Source organism: Magallana gigas, chromosome 3, assembly GCF_963853765.1.
Source record: "Magallana gigas chromosome 3, xbMagGiga1.1, whole genome shotgun sequence".
NCBI lineage: Eukaryota > Metazoa > Mollusca > Bivalvia > Ostreida > Ostreidae > Magallana > Magallana gigas.
In genome coordinates, this window is record NC_088855.1 from 22,990,929 (window position 1) to 23,012,222 (window position 21,294).

The window sequence follows — 21,294 nt, forward strand, 5'->3', positions numbered from 1 at the left end:
AATGTTTGTAAGTAAAAATGTACTCTTAGATTCAATGTTTATCACAGTTCAGATAAACTGCGATTTCAAATTTTTAATATAAAATAACGTAATTGTGTTATCACTCCGCGCCTTTCGTAGTGTTAATTTATTGAAAATGTAATTAGAAACTTCGTCTTTAATCTGAGATATATCTCCCACTTTCTGGTTTATAATGAAAGATGTCTCTCATAGATATAAAATATCCTACATACTACTATATATATGATATGAATCGTATGAAATCTTATTAGTACAACAGTATCACATATTTCTATGAAATTCAAATACATTTCTTATTGCTAAGAATGAATTTTATGATTGACTGTATACTTTCTATTCATGCACCAAATTACTTTTTGACTTCAAAATCATTTTATAAATGCGATTTACATTGGAAAAATCTTCTTAATATAATTAAAATGTCATTAAGAAAAATTCGTTTAGATTTTTGTTTTGTTTTCAGTATGCCCTTGCAAGAGTAATTTCTATCAAAAAATGGTTAAAACAAAGTTCATGCTTGTTAGCGAGACCATTATATAACTGTTATTACATTTTCACATACATGTATTTGCATTTGCGCCTGGTCCTTTTATTAAATCTTGTAATTTCATAAGACAATCTAAGTCTGATTTTTCAGACACAAGAAAATCGTCTTGGATGCCTGCTGAAATCTACGTGCATCTTGTTTATTTCGGCGGCTATATTTGTTCTGTTTGTCGTCCGATTGCCGTGGGGTTTACGAGACTTTCTTTACAAGTAAGAGATAATCGTTAAAATTCGGCAGAGAAATGTTTTTTTGTTTAATTAAAATGTCAGAGATACCAATTCAAACCAACTTCGCAAAACGTGAGTAGTGATTATCATAGTATAGATCAGTACACAGTACAGAGGGATATAAATGGAACACTCATAAGTTCGCAAATATCCAATTTTGACGATGTTGGTGATAATGATAGTGCAATTAACCAACCAAGTATCGAAATTCTTGATGCACACCTGCATAACTTACCAAAGGAGATGTACATAGGAAAATTGCTAGAAATGTGTTCAAACGATGAAAATATTATATGCTGGTATAGAAATGTTCTCTGCTCACGAGCAAGATCCCAGAATGACTGTCCAAATGGTAATCTTATTAGCAGAAAAACAACAAAAAGCGGCTCTAGTGCACAGAAATACGCAAGAGATTGTTACACCTTACATATGTTTATTCAGGGTGACGGGACAGGTATAGAGCACGTGTTTGATAAACAGAAAGGCTGCGGTACTGATATGTCTAAAATTCCGATTATAGAACTAAGGGTTGTAGTACAATCCCTGCTGCAACGTGTGACAGATCTAGAAAAATCTCTGACCGAAAAAGAGAATACTATTCAATCGATGGATTCAAAAATCAAGTTACTTGAATCAGAACACAATAATCTTCAGTCTGATTACGATACTCTGGAAGCAGAGGCGCGCGGAAGGTTCACGAAGTATGACTCCTCCCAAAAACTTAACGCAGATCGAATCAAGCGTATAGAATCAGATCTTGAAAATGTTCACGGTAGTCAAGAAAAAACTCAATGTGAAATTAAAAAACTTGCTAAAATAAGCGGAAACAACAGTAGGCCAAAAAGTCCGGCGAAATCATACGCAAGCGTTCTAGGATCTACCGCCTGCGACACTCCAACGCAAAACTCTTCCGTCGATCACGATGCGGCGGAAAAGAAGTCGCCAAACGCGCTCAGTAAAAACATTGGACATAATTTAAAATCAATACGAAAAGAATTAGATAAATCAGATACGGATTTAGATACACGGTATATCAAATCCCCACCATGTGCCCCAACAGACAAAACACAGGTAAATTCGCCACGGTCGAGTAACGATATACAAATCGAACGCTCGCCAGACAGGGGAATCAAATCATTCACGAAAACACAACAATTTCCTTCGGGTGCATCTGGAGAAAAAACTCAGGTAAATTCTTCACGGTCTGCCGACTCTATACAATCCGAACGTACACATGACAGGGACACCAGATCAAAAGACAACCCAAAAGAACTGTGTCGGTCAGTAAAATACAAAGGAGATTCGTGTGTCATCACTGTAGATGAGAAATCTAGCAATCAACCAGAAAAAGACATTTTCCTAGGGGTTTCTTATAGAAAAACAGCGCGATATTACTTATCCGGAATAGACAAACTATCGACAAGCCTGGGTATTCAAAACTATATACAAAGCAAAGGCATCAAAATAACACACTTTGTGCTCTTTAAACCTAAGCCTAGGAGTCGTCTTCTCTCAGCAAAACTTAACGTTCCTCTCCAGCATGCAGAGTCCATTGAACACCATGACTTTTGGCCGAATGGTGTGAGGTGCAGGAAGTGGTTTAGCGAACGCCAATGGGAGGAAAAGTGCGCGACCCCCCTGGCACAAGAAAGTTGGGAGCATGATATTAACGCAAGCTAATACGGCTAAGAGCCTACACAAAACAAACAATGGAAAAAAATGATCACTTTATTGACTTTTTTACTTCTGTCAATCATGGTACGAATTTTAACATGGAATGTTAGAGGTGCAATGTCATCAACTTTGTGTCTCAATTCCCTTCTAGACAATACACACTGTGATATTGCCGTTATATCTGAGCACAAGCTAAAAAACCAGCACAACGGCAAAATGTACTTAGATTCTATTCATAAAGACTACTTAAGTATAGTCAAGATAGACGAAAATGACACATACACAACACCTAATGTTTATTTCATAGGTAAAGGTGGAGTTGCTATCTTGATAAGAAAATCACTTGTATATACAATGAAAGAAATCAAAATTGATTCAAAGCGGGTTATTGGAGTAGAAGTTCAATGTAATAATGAGAGCATGTATATTTTTGGTGTATACTTACCGGCGGATAGTGACATAGATTGCTATACATACGAAGTTAATATCGTTGAAAGTTTATACAATTATTACAATGAGTATGGCCATGTTGTTATAGCAGGTGACATTAACAGCAGCTGTATCAGTTCACTGCACACAAATGTTTTCAAGCATGATATTTTTTCTGGCTTTGTAAATCGTTGAATATTGCTATACCTACTGTTCATTTTAAGATACTTGGTGAAACCTTTTCTTTTTTACCAAAATGTACCATGTTAGACTATATTTTGTTCAACAAATGTTTAATTGACAAACTCGCAATGTACAAAATATTTACTGAAGGTTCACTTTCCATAACGTCAGACCACTTGCCTGTATTTGCAGAATTAGATCTCAAATGTACTCACCATTATTTAGTCCGCCCCAACTTACAGCTTCCAGCATGGCACAAGGCAACATCTGATAACATTGTACAATACAAAGAGCATCTCGAAACCCCCACAATAAAACTGATGGAGCGTGAAATCTATACTCCTGCTGATACCGAAGTATTCCTTAGTGATCTTGTCAATATTCTTTTAGACTCTGCAACCGTTGCTATACCTCACTCTGGTTTCAATCCATACACGCGTCCGGGCTGGACTAGAGATGTCAAAGAACTACACACTAAAGAAAGACAATTGCGCCAAATCTGGATCTCAGAGGGTAGGCCTAGGGGGATGATACACGAATCATACCGCAATTATAAACGCGCTAAGAGACACTTTCGGACTGTCCTAGACATGGAATTCGAGAACCACATGAAAGGCGTATATCGCGACTTGGACACAGCAGCCGAGTGCGATATACGCCTCTTCTGGAAACTGGTGAAAAAGCAGAAAAAGAGAACTTCACGCACGTATCCCGAAATTCACGGAGACGATGGTGCTATTTTCAAAGACCCTGAAGGTGTACCTGAAGCCTTCGCAATGTACTACGAAAAAATATACACTCCCTCCGAAGATGACACCTTTGATGAACACTTCCGCCAGTTCATCGAAAGCAAGTACAGACACATAGAGGAAGAGTGTACTAAAGTTTCTGGAAATATCCCCGGCGGACCAATAACTACAGATGATCTCTCGCCAGTTGTTAACAACCTGAAGAGAAGAAAATCCCCAGGCCCGGATAGAATAACATACGAACATATTATCTTTGGGGGGAAGAAAGTACTTAGATGCATTGTTAAACTTTTTAATGCAATTATTCTACATGGGAAAATACCCCCAATATGGAAACAAGGGCTCATAGTTCCTTTGTATAAGGGGGGTGACAAACAAAAGACTTCTACAAATAGCTACAGACCAGTTGCACTGCTCTCTTGTTTTCTTAAAATTTTTGAAAATGTTCTTAATAGTAGAATATCAAAGTATGTTTTAGATAGTCAATACTTTCCAAACAAACAACAACAAGGTTTCCAAGAAAAATTAGGTTGTTTAACCGCATCGTTCAACTTGCAAGAGACTGTTTACTATAATCTAGAGCAGGGGAGTAATGTTTTTGTAGGTTTTTAGATAGCTCAAAGGCATTTGACACTGTCTGGAGGCATGGTCTCCTCTTCAAGCTGTACAACTTAGGTGTTACTGGCAAGCTTTGGACAATTATTAATGACTGTCACAGTAATACATCTAGTTCTATTGTTGTTAACCAAACTCAGTCAAGATGGTTTAATGTTTTGCAAGGCGTACGACAAGGTGGGGTGTTATCCACATTTTTGTACTTAGTATTTATTAATGATTTAGTCAATAGCATAGAGCAACTTTACACATGTACAAAGTTACTAAACATTATATGTAACTGTCCTTCTCTGGCTGATGACATATCATTGATTGCTTTAACACCAAACTCTCTACAGAATATGTTGGATGTAGCAAATACCTATTCCAGAAGATGGCGATTTAAATTTAATGCCAACAAATCCAGTATTCTGCAGTTCCGTTCGAAAGGAAATCAGCTTAAAGAAGGTAGCATATGGACTCTAGGCGACACTCCTGTACCATGTTCAGACTCCTGCACCCATCTAGGCATAATCATCAACAGTAAATGTTCTCTGTCAGAACGGATAAAATCCGCCTGCAGGAAGGGTAGAAACTCATTCTATGCCCTCACAGATATTGGATCCCCGTACCTTAATCCTTTAACGTTAGCCAACCTATACAAATCCGTAGTCCTTCCATCTGTTTTGTACGGCTGCGAACTCTGGAACAATCCTACCGCCGCTGATTGCCAACGCCTTCAAGTTTTCCAGCACTCTATCTGTAAATCGGCGCAGAATCTCCCAAGTCGAACAAGATCCGACATGTGTGAAAGCCTTCTCAATATCCTTCCTATTTCTACAGAAATAGACACACGTAAACTTCTGTTTTTTGGACGACTGTGCCGGATGTCCTACCAAACTCTTCCAAAGCAAATTTTTCTCGTAAGACTGTTTTCCTACTTTGAGGGATTGGGGAAGAGCCAACGCGGATTTGTTCCAGATGTCATAAATTTAATGAACACTTACGATCTCCTGACTTACCTGTATCAGTGGGTTGAGAGCGGTTCCTTTCCATCCAAACTATCCTGGAAAAACATTGTAAGATCTACTACCATCAGAGTTCACAAAGACCTGCGACAGTACCGGATGTCTAATGACATAGACTTTTCTCGATTTCTGGCAGTCTTTAGTGAACAGGATCCTTCTAACTTCTGGCGAGCACCGAAGAACTGCTACGAGATCCGGTTGTGGAAACTTATCTGTAAACTTGTGACCGATCGTCCTCAGAGTTCTCTGAATGTTTGTCATCTGTGTGGTGCACCTTTCTTTAACCTAGCAGCACATGTTGCATGTTCTTGTGCAACAACCCTCGGCACTCGAAACAATTGGTGGACTGATATTATAAATAACTTTACCATCCATCTGTCTGCAGAACTGTGTGCCCTCCCTGACGACGACTTGCTCCTCATCCTCTTGGGTCGGCAACCAAACACGGAACTGGACGCTTATGCCACCGAGACTTTCCGTATCAAGAACTTTAAGCTGATACAAGATACTTCAGCCCAGTATAATCAGCTCATGCGTCGTCATCATGATGTAACGAATAGGGTCAATTAGTAAACCCTGTGTCGTGACCTGATAAACATGTATATAACATTCGTTAACTTTCATTTTGTGTGTTTGTCCTTGTTTCTTTTTTTTTTCCTCTGTCTTTCTTCACTTTCTCTGTAATTGCTGATTTGTATTGGTTAAATTAATTGTATTCATTTGAAATTATCTCAGTCGTGAGGAAATAAAGTATGAATGAATGCAAACGGGTAACACAACGAATTGTTACATGCGCGTAACTTAATTTGGATATATGCAAATTGAATAATTATTATATCATCATTTTCATGATCACCTGTCGAAATTTTAGATCCAGCCAGCTAACACCGCCTCCATCCTCCTTCCCAAAGTCCGTCAATTTGTTTTTGGGCTTTGTAGTTTTTTAAAACCCCCCTCCCCTTTCGAAGAAGGAAGAGCTTTGCTGCTGTCTGCCTGTCTGTCTGTCGGTCGGTCGGTCGGTCCACTAACAGTTTCAGTTCATTTTCTTTGCAGAGGCTGCACATACTGAAATGAAATACTGATTTATAATAAGAATATATAAGTTCAAGTTCTAGGTACTCTGTAGTTGGAATACTTTTGAGTACTCACTCATACGTCATATTCTTGGAATCAAAATTCACTGGAATGTTTGTAAGTAAAAATGTACTCTTAGATTCAATGTTTATCACAGTTCAGATAAACTGCGATTTCAAATTTTTAATATAAAATAACGTAATTGTGTTATCACTCCGCGCCTTTCGTAGTGTTAATTTATTGAAAATGTAATTAGAAACTTCGTCTTTAATCTGAGATATATCTCCCACTTTCTGGTTTATAATGAAAGATGTCTCTCATAGATATAAAATATCCTACATACTACTATATATATGATATGAATCGTATGAAATCTTATTAGTACAACAGTATCACATATTTCTATGAAATTCAAATACATTTCTTATTGCTAAGAATGAATTTTATGATTGACTGTATACTTTCTATTCTTGCACCAAATTACTTTTTGACTTCAAAATCATTTTATAAATGCGATTTACATTGGAAAAATCTTCTTAATATAATTAAAATGTCATTAAGAAAAATACGTTTAGATTTTTGTTTTGTTTTCAGTATGCCCTTGCAAGAGTAATTTCTATCAAAAAATGGTTAAAACAAAGTTCATGCTTGTTAGCGAGACCATTATATAACTGTTATTACATTTTCACATACATGTATTTGCATTTGCGCCTGGTCCTTTTATTAAATCTTGTAATTTCATAAGACAATCTAAGTCTGATTTTTCAGACACAAGAAAATCGTCTTGGATGCCTGCTGAAATCTACGTGCATCTTGTTTATTTCGGCGGCTATATTTGTTCTGTTTGTCGTCCGATTGCCGTGGGGTTTACGAGACTTTCTTTACAAGTAAGAGATAATCGTTAAAATTCGGCAGAGAAATGTTTTTTGTTTAATTAAAATGTCAGAGATACCAATTCAAATTCCATTCAAATTTCAAATAAGCGTAATGAAGGGGTTAAAAGTCAAACATTGTTACAGTCTTTTGACACAGTGGCGTTGTTGTATAAAAAATATATCACTGGTCAAATTATGACCAAAAAGTAAAACTGCAAACAAATGATGGAAATTCATTTTTTTTTACATACATCTACAAGAAATGCTAAATCTTCAAAATAATTTTGCAAATAAACAAATAAAATACTTACACACAATTCTCTTTGAACTTCATCTGCTATAATAGCGTGAATGTACATGTACTTGACTATTTAGATTCCCTCTGTGTCTTACGATTACGTATACTTAATTCATAGCTCTATAGAAACAGCCAGACTGAAATCTAAACGCCCCGAATATCATTTGGTCGAAACCTACAGCACCTAAGAAAAATCACGGACTGCACGAAATAATCATGTTAATGTCAGACTCAAAGTCTCACAGGGGACGATTCGGCTGGTTCTTTTAGCTAACATACTTATGTACATTAACAGTAATTTAGTGATTTTTACTTACTTTTTATTATCAATTTATCAATTAGTTAAAAGAAAGATGTAAATATAAACAGTAAAAGCTTTCTTTGATGATTCATGTGGGTTATAAAGGTAGCGATCATTGCAGAAAAAAAATTACACAACCCGCTATCACGGGTTATGTATTTTTTCTGCAATGTCACCATCTTCGTGCCCCGCATGAATTACCAAAGAAAGCATTTTATTGTTCAATTGACTCTCATATGTTCAGATTATTTAGAACAAGTCGATTTAATGGCTATTTTTGGGTTGATGCAACTTATGATACTATTACGTTTTTGTTACTATTTGACAGTTATGGATTTAAGAAGCCAAGCTTAGATTGAGATTCAATTTTAACATCGCATCTAAGATATACTTGTATATTTCATTAATTTTGTAAAACCAAATATAGGAAGCATCATATCTTTTAAACATTTAACATATTGATATATGGTGGTTTACCAGGAATCCTTTAATAAGTGTGTTATCTGAAGGCCTGACAAAACAAGTAAGACAATTCTAATGTAAGGCTAAGCCAAAAGACCCTTGCAAAATAGTGGAAACACAAAAATAAAGACATTGATCAAAATCCATCATAAAATCACGCTGAAAACAATCAGATCTGCTTTGAACCGAAACATACCAATGCAATGTAAGTGATATTGTCCTAAAAATCGACATTGTTTCACGTTGAGGGGCCAAGGGGGCATAAATCTGCAAATGGAATGGTTAAATTTCTCGAGCAAAATGGGACATCACGTCAAATAGCTACAGTGTAATAAGGAAAGTCATTTAATATGAAACCGATTTAAAAAAAAAAAGAATCATCAGTCGCTCAAGCTGCTTAGTCTACATCCCATAAGGTGGCACGGGACAGTTTTTTTTTTATACAATTCATTGTAGCCAGGGGATGCGTGTCTTCGGAACTCTGTAACTAGTATTTCCTCAGTTCCCTTTCAGCACAAATTCCTTTAATTCACTCTTTATTAGGCCAATTACCAAATTCTGAAGAAAATTGCTTGTGAAAACCTGTAAAATTCTCTACATACCAGTTTTTATGAGATTTTGACCCTTTCATATTTTGCAAATTTTTCGTGATTTTTCAGTTTTTTAGACCTCCTCCAGCTAATTCCCTGCAAAAGGTTGACCTTCCGTACCGTGTGCATGTTGCACCATCACATGTCAGAAACTTACCGGTGTATAGTTTACAGTGTCCCATCCACCTACTTTTCGTGTTATTTTACCTCCCGTCTGTAACTTTCAATTTTACTGTGTAAAGTCAACACAACGGTCATAGCCGCAGGTTTCGCATTTTACTTCTGACTCTCATGTACCTAACATATGGGGCCTACATATTGCATATCAATTTCAACAAGAGACACCCCTCTAACTAATGATAATCATGAAAAATCATTTCATGATTTTTAGCAACACTTATAAGCCTTCAAGTACAGCAACTCTCAATTTTACAAATATATTGACCGGGTACTTTATCCGAAACTGTCCCTTGCTACCTTATTCTTGGTAAGTGTGAATGGTTCAACCTACATGTATATGTGTGTCTCACCCTCAATTACTTTTGGATGTCTTTGAATTCAAAGTTGAACCTGATGACCTTTCTTTGATATAAATCCGAACCAAAAACGCCAGTAATGATTTTCAACCATTTCAACCATTCGGTGTAAAGGATAACACAAATCTGTGCGGAAATACTTTTTAACCCAAATCACAACGACCTGCGACTTCACTTCCTGAACCCGAAAATATTCGACCTTACAGACAGACTTTGTCTCTCGCAGAGAGTTCATCATTAGTCATATTGTAACTTTATTACATTTTGTTGTGTATTTATCACAGTCTGGTTTGCACCGTTCGTGATGTTTGGGGAATTACGTGGCTAATTTGTGGCTCTGTGAAATACTTGCATTCACAATACCAGAAGAATCAAGATCAACATCCGAAGAAGTTGATTTAAAGACGTTCATTTCGAGAAACTGCAGGTTGGAAAGTGATTTTGAAAAAATCAGAAGCGGATCCTTGTTCCACAATAGTTCACGATAAACATCGGTCCTAGTTTCCGCATCCAATCTTAGTCTTTGCTAAAAACGCTTCCGAAATAACGGTTTGCTTATTATGTTCTTGTCAATATATGTATGCATTATAACTGATTAGTTGTATGATTGTACTTAGTTAGAAATAGTTAATATGAGTAAATAACGCGTTAACGGTAACCGTTAATAAACATTACTCGATTTTTCACCATGTAGTTATTTTCCCTTATTTTTGGGTCAGTTGGGTGCCGTAATGTATGATAAGTGAGTTGTATTTGATTGAAAATATGTAGTTGGTTGTTAAGTGAGCAAATCTTGTACGAAACCTTCTTACAATGAAAATATGTAGTTGGTCTGTAAGCGAGCAAATCTTGTTAGAAACATTCTTACGTTGAAAATGTATAGTTGGTTGATAAGTGAGCAAATCTTGTAAGAAACCTTCTTACATTGAAATTATGATGTTGGTTGGTACGTGAACAAATCTTGTAAGAAAGCTTCTTACAAGATTTGCTCACGTACGAACCAACTTCACATTTTCAATTAAATCCAACTTCAAGCCCATGTATTCAACAGTGTTTAACTATACACGCTGTCAAAACAAAAAGTTAGCTCAAAACATCAATGTTCTTGATTGAAATTGTTCGAATGCATGAAATAATGTTTTGTTTTTTAAAGACCATCTGAACTTCCTCGTAAATGTAATATCGTTCTCAACGCTTCCAAACCCGAATAATAATTCTACATTTACACCCTAGACCATGCGCTAGGGAGTCTGAGACATTGAGGTGCAGCGTCAACGTACTTATGAGTGGTCATTACTTAAAGTAGTTTTTAAGATGGCTTTAAAATCGGTAATCAATGAGTTTTTGATAGAACAATAGTAAGGTTTGCAATGTATTTGCCCAATCCCGAGAAAAATTATCAGTATTTCGTACTTTGTACACGAATCGTCAAACAATGTGACGTCATCTTACTAGTGTTTTTTTAATCTATGGACTAGATGACAAATTTTGGTCAATTCTTACATATTTTATTATTTGTTCTGTCTCAATCATTATATTACCTTTTTTAACTCACATAATTCACTTTTTAAAGAAAACTTAAGTGTGTCATATGAATGCAAAACATGAATTTGTAACCCAAAAGAAATGATTATAATTCTGGCACATCGTCAGACTCTCAAAGGATTATAAAATCCGATAGGCAAACATTCTAGGCCACGTTCTTTTCGTCTTAGAACAGCATTCCAGCTAATATCAGGTCAATGGCAATGAATAAGATCCGCCCAGGAGATCGTCGTATTTGTGTCATATCAGAAGTAAATAAAATGGTCAAGGGACTCATATATTGATCAAAGTGTTTCGAGAAAATCATACACTTAGATTAACAGCCTCTCATAATGAACCACTCTCAAACACTCTTCAACACTTGAGAAATAATTCGTTTTATTCACCATGAAAAACAATTCGCCGTAAGAAAAAATACATAATGCAGCCCTTTACTTCATTGTGTATTTTGTGTGCAGTTCTCTAACCAATGTAATTTTTCTTATTATCAGAAACATACTGCCGATATTATCATTGTAAATATAACAGATTAAGGTACTGAACCTCATTAATAACTACTTAAAAAATATTAAAGTAAATCTGAACTGATGGCTGCTATCATGCCTACGCATTTCATCGAAATTTCTATGATTATACACATATACCTTTTGATGACGCATATGAGTTTTTATGTCACCTGAGCCAGGTTTTATCGACGTGTGTCGGCCTTAAATCCTCAATATCAATCAATATTTTTCAAGGGGACTTTAACACGATTTGATCGTAAAATTTATGAAATTTCATTTTTCAGTTTTTAGTGTTTAAACTGGTTAATATGAGTATGATGTGGGAAATATGCAAAATTTGACATTTTTTTATTTTATACACAAATATCGAGTCTTGTTATGGTTAAGGTACGTTTGTGCTTTATTGGTTTAAGTTTTAATCAAAGTTGCTCTTCCGTTGAAAATTATTTTTTAACACATCAGTTTATCGTGTTAGTCACAAGTCGTTTTGTCACAGAAATGGTAATTCCTTAATTTACGTTTTTTGTAAACAAATATAAAAATTGAAATTTGTTTACAAAATGAATTCTAACCTCTGTATCTCATTTATAATTAGATTCCTAGCGTTCAAATTGCACGAGTTAACTATTTTATTCATAAAAAATAGAATGTTGATCTCTCATATCGTGTCTAGGTCCTTTTAATATGCGTTTTGACCAGTTTAATAATGCACCAAACAGTGCCCCTGGGCTATTAAACATTATAAATACTGTTCAGATCCGTTTCCTTACAGATTTAACTTGTTTAGCTATAAAAACTTTAATGTAGTTAGAAGAAAATTTATATGCATATTTATTTTACCTTAAAAAATTTGAATGTTTTCCTAAATCTGTATATACATAGTTCTCTTTTTAAACATTTATATAGTCTAAAAATGGCCACAAACACCCTGCCTTCTTAACCAATGCATCTTTTTATGTTGTCCTACATTATGAACACCATTATGCCGATGCTCCGGACAGTGCTGCAATCCCTGGATCACTCCTTGGCTGAATACTACTCCGCTGACCGTTAATGCCCGTGGGCCTCTTGTGCAATACATTTTACGAATAATGAGCATTCCAAAACTATTTAAAATAAATATTAAGTAGTGGGAAATAAAGTTTAATGTTTATTTCATTGTATTTACAAATGTTTCTTTATTTGTACTTTATGTAGTGTACTTATTAACTATTGTCAGTTGATATTCTGTAAATAACTAAATATGGTTAAACAGTCATATCTTTGTATATTTTTTATACTGTTCTGTAATTTTCATTTACAATGACCAAGATTTAACTTTAAAGTTTATTAAATGCTCAAAAAATATGAATAACGAATTGGTAAAAAAGCTTCATTTAGATTTAAATTCAATATTCAAATTAAATTCAAATCTTCCTTGATTCAAAAAGTAAATGTCACGTGGTCGTTCATAATTCCATTGTTTTTTATTTGGGTAGTGGACAATGTTCGTCTTGTTGCAAAATTTCAATTGTTTTAGGCATGTATCAAAAATTTATTGACATAGTCACATTATCTAAAATAACGTGTACTACGTTTTTTTTTAGACGTTTAACAATATTATATAACCTTAACATTTGTCATTTGATACAAAGGCATTTATGACATATATCACAGAACCTTTCGTCACTCACGAGAAGGCGGAACCTAAAGAGTGTCAAAATGTCATGCTGAATATATTCCATGCATGCTCGAGAAGCAATCATGGAAAGAAGATGAAAAAACATCGCAACAATATAAAATAATACAACTAAGAGTTCTTTTCGCAGACAACTGGTCTCAAATATGCGCATATAATATCAGCCCATTCTCCGCCATACATGGTATCTGAAACAATGCAGGTTTCCGCCACATGGCTTGGTTCGCCGATTTCCCAGTTATTGTACACCGCCGTTGTGTTACTCTCTAGCCATGTAAACAGCTTAGTATTGTTTAGGTTGTAAGCATTCAGCCAATATTCCTTAGCTGCGTGGCATTGTGTGGATGCTATTTTAAAGAAAAAAACCTCTAAATTTAAATCGCAGTGAATGATTCACGGAGTACATTTCCTTTTAACTACGATTTTTCGAGAATAAATATAAGGGACAATGCTAATGAACATACGTTATAATTAATAAAGGTTGGCCCTACTCTATCCATCAACCCATACTAACAGATATACAGAAAATACTTTGGAAACTTCGAAATACGCTTGAAGGATAAAACTACGGCGTTATTTACCCATTTCTCATTTTATACTGTATATTGCACGTTAATGATATACATTGAAGCTTAAAGTTATTGCATTTTTTTCTTATTGTGAACATACTACACCGCGTTAATACATACTTAAGTTCACAAGCCAACCATTCTCAGCTGCAGAATTGACTTCAATGACGTAAGCTGATGGAGACTTGCTGGCACAAAATGTCTGTGAAAAGAACTTTAGATTTAGTCTCATGTTTCTTATCTGTTTAAAAATTTAAAATGTGTTTGCATGACTATTATTGTTACATGCAAAGTGGAACTAGTAAGTTAGAACTTCTTTCCGATTAATTTGATTAATTTCAACAAAATATGTTCAAACTGATGCTTAACAGATAAAGAAAGGATAAACATAACATATATAAGCACACCACAGAAAGGATATCAATTAATAAATTTTTTTAAAGTAAGTGTTGTTTTATTTTTATATCATGCCCTATATTGAGGGGAGAAAAAAACCCGAAAAACATTCATATTGACATTTATCTTGTTGGTGCATAGAAAGAAATGAAAATCATTTATATTAACATATATATCATTTTTTACTTCCATATGTTTTTGACCGTATACGCTAACGATTTGTCTCACCCTTGAGTCGTTGAATGTTCTCGGTGTGCTATCCATGAAATACCAATGGCCATTGAAATAGTGCCACTGTGAGCAATCTGTGAGAATGACGAGATAAATGATTATAGATGACGTGAACGTGAAAAAAACCCGTTTTGTTATAACTTTTCAATACCTTAATGAATGCATTCATCAGATAATAAGCAGGTACGTAAATAAAATTGTGAACTGCGATATAATTAATGAATGTATCCTAAAGACAATTTTGAATTACTAGTATCAAAACTGTTAACAAGTGTTTGTCTCTATGTAAACTGCTAAGCGCATTTCATGCATAAATAGTGATGATAATAATCGTTTCAGAACTTCAAAATGATGACTAAAAACTGCCTTATATTTTACAAACATGATAGTATTTCAAAATGAATTCCCTTCATGTTAACTGCAGTCAAAAGTGACAATTATGAACAATTGTCAATTTCTAAATAGAACACAATTCCTGATAAGAACGTGTAGTTTACATTTATTTAAACCTAAATTCAAGTGAGATCTATATCCTAAATTTTATCCATTTACAGATGACGATTGCATGCCAACTTCTTTTGTCACGGTCGGTAAAAATATTTCTACTATTTTTCTTCAGAGTGTAGGCTTGCCAAGAATATTTTTTTTTAATTAAATTTTGTAAAAAATAACATAGATAAAAAATATCCGTAACATATTTACTAGACATTGCATTATTTATTTCTATTTTAAATATCATAACAGTGCTTACCAAAGCTAGACGGCGATACGGTAACAGCTGTTGTGGTGGAGGTCGTTGGCATAACATCGTCTACATAAAAAAAATCAAATTTGTTCATAAAAATTCCTTGAGCATTCAAAAAATTGAAACCATTTTTGAATTGGTAAATAAAAAAAAGATATCTAAATTGTCTCATTACAGATGCTTAGTTATGACGTCACTTAACTTTTTATTTAAACTTTTATAAAAAATATTGAAAAGAAAACAGTATAGAATATTTCTGCCCAAAAAATGCAACATAAACATAAAATCATTTTTAAAATTAGTAAATTAGTAAATAAAAATAGACATCTAAATTGTCTCAATATAGATACTTGGTTATGACGTCACTTTACTTTTTTTTTAATTTATAGAATACAAAACAATATAGAATATTTCTGCTACAAAAAGACAACATAAGAAGACAAGATGGAGGTTTAGATGGGTTGAAAGTGTCCCAAGATATTGGAAACATTTGGCTGTGTTAGAAAATTATGAGAACATTTCCAGTAATAGCGTTTATTTAGACGTACAAAACTGTATGTATAAAGTTTGTCAATAGTAATATCGTCATACGACTGCAGTTTAATAGAGAACCATCAATTACCGTTTTTTTCCGGTAATTTTCGCGATGATCTAATTTTTTGGTTTTTTTTCTCTTTTACTTATGTATCGCAAAATATTTAGAACCCATAAATTATATCCGATATTGTTTGCAATAGGAAACTTTTTTAAATTGCAAAAAAAACCAAAAAAACAAAAAAAACAAAAAAAACCCACATGGATAAACGGTAAGCAATTAATTTTTATAACTATTAACCTTTACGTTACAAAAAAGCATTGTGACGTCAATTCTAATTTATCAACAACAAAAAATCTGTGTCGAAATATGCATGTACCTACATGTAGTGATCAACTTCTCAAAATAAACCCATCCTGTTGTCTTCTTTGTTGTTGTGTTCGAGATTGCCTCCTTGTGAGCAGATAGAAGTTGACAAATATGGGTGTCGGCGTTGAACGTCGTGGATTTACACTCGTGATTCTTCGCGCAGTCGGCTGCGCAGTCAAAAACACTGCGGTAATGTGAGGTCGAAATCAATTTAGAAGCTATAAATGCTTTGTTGTCGTAGGAAGAATTTCTGACCAGAAAGATAGAGGTGAATTCCCCGCGAACGGCTGAAATAAACACCAAGAAAAGATATGTGGTCCATTCCATCTTACGATTAAGTGCGCAACAATGTTCCTGTATTGCGAGTAATTTATACACCTAGTTTCTAAACCATATCTGGCTGGACGATTTGAGTAAACCAATGATGAACATGCATTTAATTGCACCTAAGTAAACAAATAGTTATACCATAATTATTGAAATTAATTGAATACATACTGTTATATCATTCTAATCAATATCAGCTCATTACAGACATTTAAAGTTGAGTATTTTAACAATCTATTCATTCTTGTTTTCAGGCAATTAAAACGCACCGTTTTACAAAACAGAGTACAAATTCTCATTGAATCTGTTAAACGTAAATTTAATAATAATTGGTTGTATAGACGCATGGGTTTTTTTTTTGTTATGAAAAGCGTTTTGGATTCTTTTCACAAAACAAAACGCCATCAGTAAAATGAAATCATTTATTAGGCTAGACCGGAGATTATAAGGAGTTTTATCGTTCGAAACAATTTCTTAATTAAAACTTTCACAGTTCATACTCTAATCTATTCCTGCTCTATTATTCAATAAATAGTACAAATATGAAATTGCATTTCATGCGGCTCGTCGTTCGATAAAATCTCTTGCCTGAAACAATGCATCTTATGGAACAGCAGGCATGTTCACAAACTATCTTAGGAGTATGGTGCTTCCGAAAAAGTATGTTTCTCGAAGCTCTCTTAAATTCAGGAACCGCCGTAACTTTGTCCTAACCTTAGGACATTATTTACCTTGTCGTAAAACCATCGTAAGGTTGTAAAATCACAGGGTTTTTTTTAAAATTCGGAATGTCTTGAAGCTTCTTTTTTTTAAAGAGAAGTGCAACCTTTTCTACAGTTGAAGCATTTTCGACAAACCTCAGTTCCTAAGAAATGACTTAGGCAAAAATTTATAAAAAAAAAAAATCCTAGGACCAACTTATGGGCACATCTTAAGATGTAGCTCGACGAGAACTAACCTTCTACAACCATTCTAATTTTTCACATTTATTCGAATCTGAGGGACTTATGTATGGATAAATCATTAAACATTTTGCCAGAGAAAATTGTATATGTACGTGTTGGTAGTGAACACTATATATATATATATCCAAATCCAAATCCAAATGACTGCTATTTAAAAAAATGTATCAGGACAGAACTGGCTTACAAGCAAATAATTATAAAAACAACACTTGTGCATTCTTTGAGTGTAAATTAACATTTGATAATCTTATCATTCAAGTACATGTAATACATAAACACGCGCTTTTCATAGAATTGAGCGTTACATGTAGAAACGCACACGTACAAACACAACCATTTTCCCTTTATTCTGCCATATATAGAATACATGAACATTTTAGATAAGAAATAATTTGCAATATATCTCTAAAATACATAAATACAGTTTATTCAACATTACGATTTTTTAGATTATTTTTCAGAAGGAAGTAATAAAAATCAAGAATGATTACACATGGCTTATATAAATCGATGTTAATTTACTTTTTAGCCAAAGGACACTTGAATGATTTTTATCCAAAAGTAATCACAATAATGAATGAATTTTTTAAATGAATGAATAAAAGAGAGGCAGTATTTGCGAGAAAAAATTGCTTAATTTGTCATCTTCCAGGCAGGTATGTACCAACACAGAAGGGGTGAGAGTTCGGGGTCCCTCTCCACATAGTTTTGTCAAAGTGAACGTACGTGATAGAATAAATGACTATTCCCCCCTCCCGGATTAGGAATTTGAGGTTTGTCAACAATTCTGGAAATGTAGAAAATATTGCTTTATTCTCCTGGTATTAAACAAAGCTTCTTAACAGTCCCAATATCCCCCAAAACGTGATTTTACAGGGTTAGGATGGTCTTGGGAAAAGGTAAGTGATGTCCTAAAGTTAGGACAAAGTTATGGCGGTTCCTAAATTTAGGAGAACTTCGAGAAACGGACTTAAGACTATAAGACGTATCTTATGATGTACTATGTACACACCATAGTCCTAAGATAGCTTCGTGTGTTTATGCTCCATATTTCTTTATTGTTACAAAATGAAACCAAATTCAATGAATTAGTTCATCAATGAATATTATTTTGTAAGAACATTTGAAAGAAGTCAATCCGTACATTCGTGGACAAAGTGCTCTTACGAGGGCTAGACGGCCGTGGACTGTATTGATCTCCTAAGAAGAAGAGCGATTTAGATCATGAAGGACGCTGGATATAAGATCAGATATACACGTATCACGTATTTTTCTGAGCATAATTACAAAGATATAATCGAGAACTATGCAGAAAAAGTGCTTTATTTCCAAAGGCCGAAACTGTTGTAAATGTCGAGAATAGTTTTTAGAGGAAATGTATTATCAAATTCATGTTTGATTTATCCACCGAATATGCTGGTGAAATCCTGCCGAGAGTTATACATGTTATACAGTTATACAAACAAAAAGTTGACTGAGGTTTAAATATGGAGGTCTAAGATAATATCTCATTGTATTATATTTGTTCTAAAATTTAAAAGACGTTTTTCCATCCTCTGAAATTCGACAGATTGAAGAAAAGTTAATAATTTATAATGTTCTGTGAACAATTAATTGACAGATTGGAATTTTTATTACAATCGTTACAAAGTATTTTGCTGAATGAACATCAAATTTAATTGGTTGTCAGAAATCGGAGACGAAATGATGACGTCATGTCAGACAAATGAGTGAAAAATAACATTGTTTGTTGCGTGCAGACAAAGATACATACTTTCTTATCTCGACTTCTATGCGGGAAAATCTTCTATCTGACTCGCCCACATGCTTTCTTTTTAAACTTTTTTCATAAAGCTTTCAAACAATTTAGCCTCCTGATAGTGTCCTCCAAAAATTACAGTTAACTATCTATCAATATCACTATTATCTTGAGATAAATAATTTCTTGCATAACAAAGAAAATAAAAATAATGCACAAAAAGACGTTTTAAAGACATTAGGGCAAATATAATTTTTATGAGCAAGTCACTTTGTCGTATTTTAGTTCCTATGTTCGCCAATATCTGCTTTATTCTCTTCATCAACAAATCCCGTTTTACAGATATATTAAGACGAGTGCATAAAAATTTAATAATGACTAAGCCAACGACCAGGTGCATGAAAACTGTAAAATTACTAAAACGATTTAATAAAACTACTTCAGTATCATTTATGAAAGATTGTATTACAATTGCTATACCCTCAGTCCTTATGCTCTGAATCGATTAGAGCCACCTGCACGTCTTTTCTACCAGAATCTGATCTCCATTAAAAATGGATCTGGAAACATTTCATTCAAAGAAATTTACTTTAGAATATTCAAGTATTTTTTTTCAAAAAGCAATGCAACAGTAAATGTTTCAATGCAGTAACCTAATATAAGGATGCAACATTTGAAAATCCAAAGGTATATTAAAACAAGCGTACAAAAATGTTTCTTACAATTATGCTTTATTATATTTCTGACAATCGTTGACTTCCATGAGACATTTGATAGTGTAGACCACCAAGTACTTTGGGAAGTCCTCAAAAACTGTGGAATCCTACCCGAAATCATAACCATCATTCTGAAACTGTACAAAAGATTCACATGTCAAGCCATCCATGGGGAAACCCTGACTGAACCATTCCCAGTTACAACAGCAGTGAGGCAAGGATGACTACTTTCTCCCCTTCTCTTTCTCCCGGTGATTTTTTGGGTCAGCAGAACAGCCAACAACTGCCCAACCAAAACCAGAACACCTGACACTGACATCACGTCTAGAAGATCTGGACTTCCCCGCCTACATCTTCTTTCTCTCTCTTAAGGAAGGAGTCTTTTCATTATCAAACATACCTCTTATAATAAGAAATCCATGAAATTTTGACACAGTCAAACGGATCATATTACTTAATGATTCTATCAGTTTAATTAAATTTGACCTTTTTGTTTTCGGATAAAGGTCAGGTCAAGGTCACTACCTTTTTCCTCAACGTAAAGAGTGATAAAAATAAGTGTAGCTCTTTATAGTTCTGTAGACATTTGTTTAAGATTTGAAGATTCAAATCTTCAATGAAATAATACCACGTGAGAGTGTCTATCAGCTTATACTACTTAATTGGAATAAATATTTATACTAAATTTGATATTGCTTAGCCCGCATTTCCTCTAATTTTCTTAAATTTTGAAGAAATTTTGATTATTTTTTTATGCTTCCAATAATAAAATATTTCTAATTTTTATGTATTATGAAGACTTTATATAAAGATATAAATTGACAGAAAAGCTAATATATTGACCGTTTCATAAGAGAGAAAAACTGATTTTAGTGATTTTTTCACAAAAATCATTGTATAGAATGGGCGCTTTAAAAAGCTTATTAAAATGTTATTTGATAGGCAAATTATATTTTAAAAACATATTCTTAAACCCAAGTATCATATTATTAGTTCACATTAGTAAAAAAAATCCAACATTATTGTTATTGTTTTTTAAATGCTAAAACAGACTCATTATATATATATAATCTGCAGCAATTCTGAATTGCGCAACATGTGATATTTTCCTACGCCAATATTACGCCAAAAATATAGTCCTTGTTCCATTCTAAACATTGATTACATTTTTCTATGCCAAGTTGTATGATAGTAAAAAAGAAAGAAAAATATACTATTTTAATTTCCTTTCATCTTGATTTAATGAACAATTAATCAAATTTACGTTTGACAAGTCGAAAACCAGAAAAGACTCCTTCCTTAATTATCGTCTCCAGGACTCCCAACACCAAGCTACAAACCTAAAAATAATAGCCAAGCAAACTG

At 33.9% G+C, this 21,294-nt stretch overlaps 1 protein-coding gene across 1 annotated transcript; it reads right to left on the minus strand.

Moving 5' to 3' along the window:
- Positions 1-12,969: 12,969 nt before the first annotated feature.
- Positions 12,970-16,575, minus strand: LOC117692815 (C-type mannose receptor 2). Its single transcript, XM_034481930.2, has 5 exons — positions 16,177-16,575; positions 15,265-15,324; positions 14,511-14,587; positions 14,007-14,088; positions 12,970-13,664 (listed from the first exon to the last, which is right to left on the minus strand). The coding sequence occupies exons 1-5, from the start codon at positions 16,487-16,489 to the stop codon at positions 13,429-13,431; spliced, it is 768 nt and encodes a 255-aa protein (XP_034337821.2). The 5' UTR covers positions 16,490-16,575; the 3' UTR covers positions 12,970-13,428.
- Between the last annotated feature and the right edge of the window lie 4,719 nt (positions 16,576-21,294).

Excerpts from the sequence above, each read along its gene's own strand:
- LOC117692815 (XM_034481930.2), bottom strand. The coding sequence starts at position 16,489 with ATGGAATGGACCACATATCTTTTCTTGGTGTTTATTTCAGCCGTTCGC. Across the intron at positions 14,588-15,264 it reads CGTATCGCCGTCTAGCTTTG|ATTGCTCACAGTGGCACTAT; the intron begins GTAAGCACTGTT and ends TCATTCTCACAG. Across the intron at positions 14,089-14,510 it reads GAACATTCAACGACTCAAGG|ACATTTTGTGCCAGCAAGTC; the intron begins GTGAGACAAATC and ends TTCTTTTCACAG.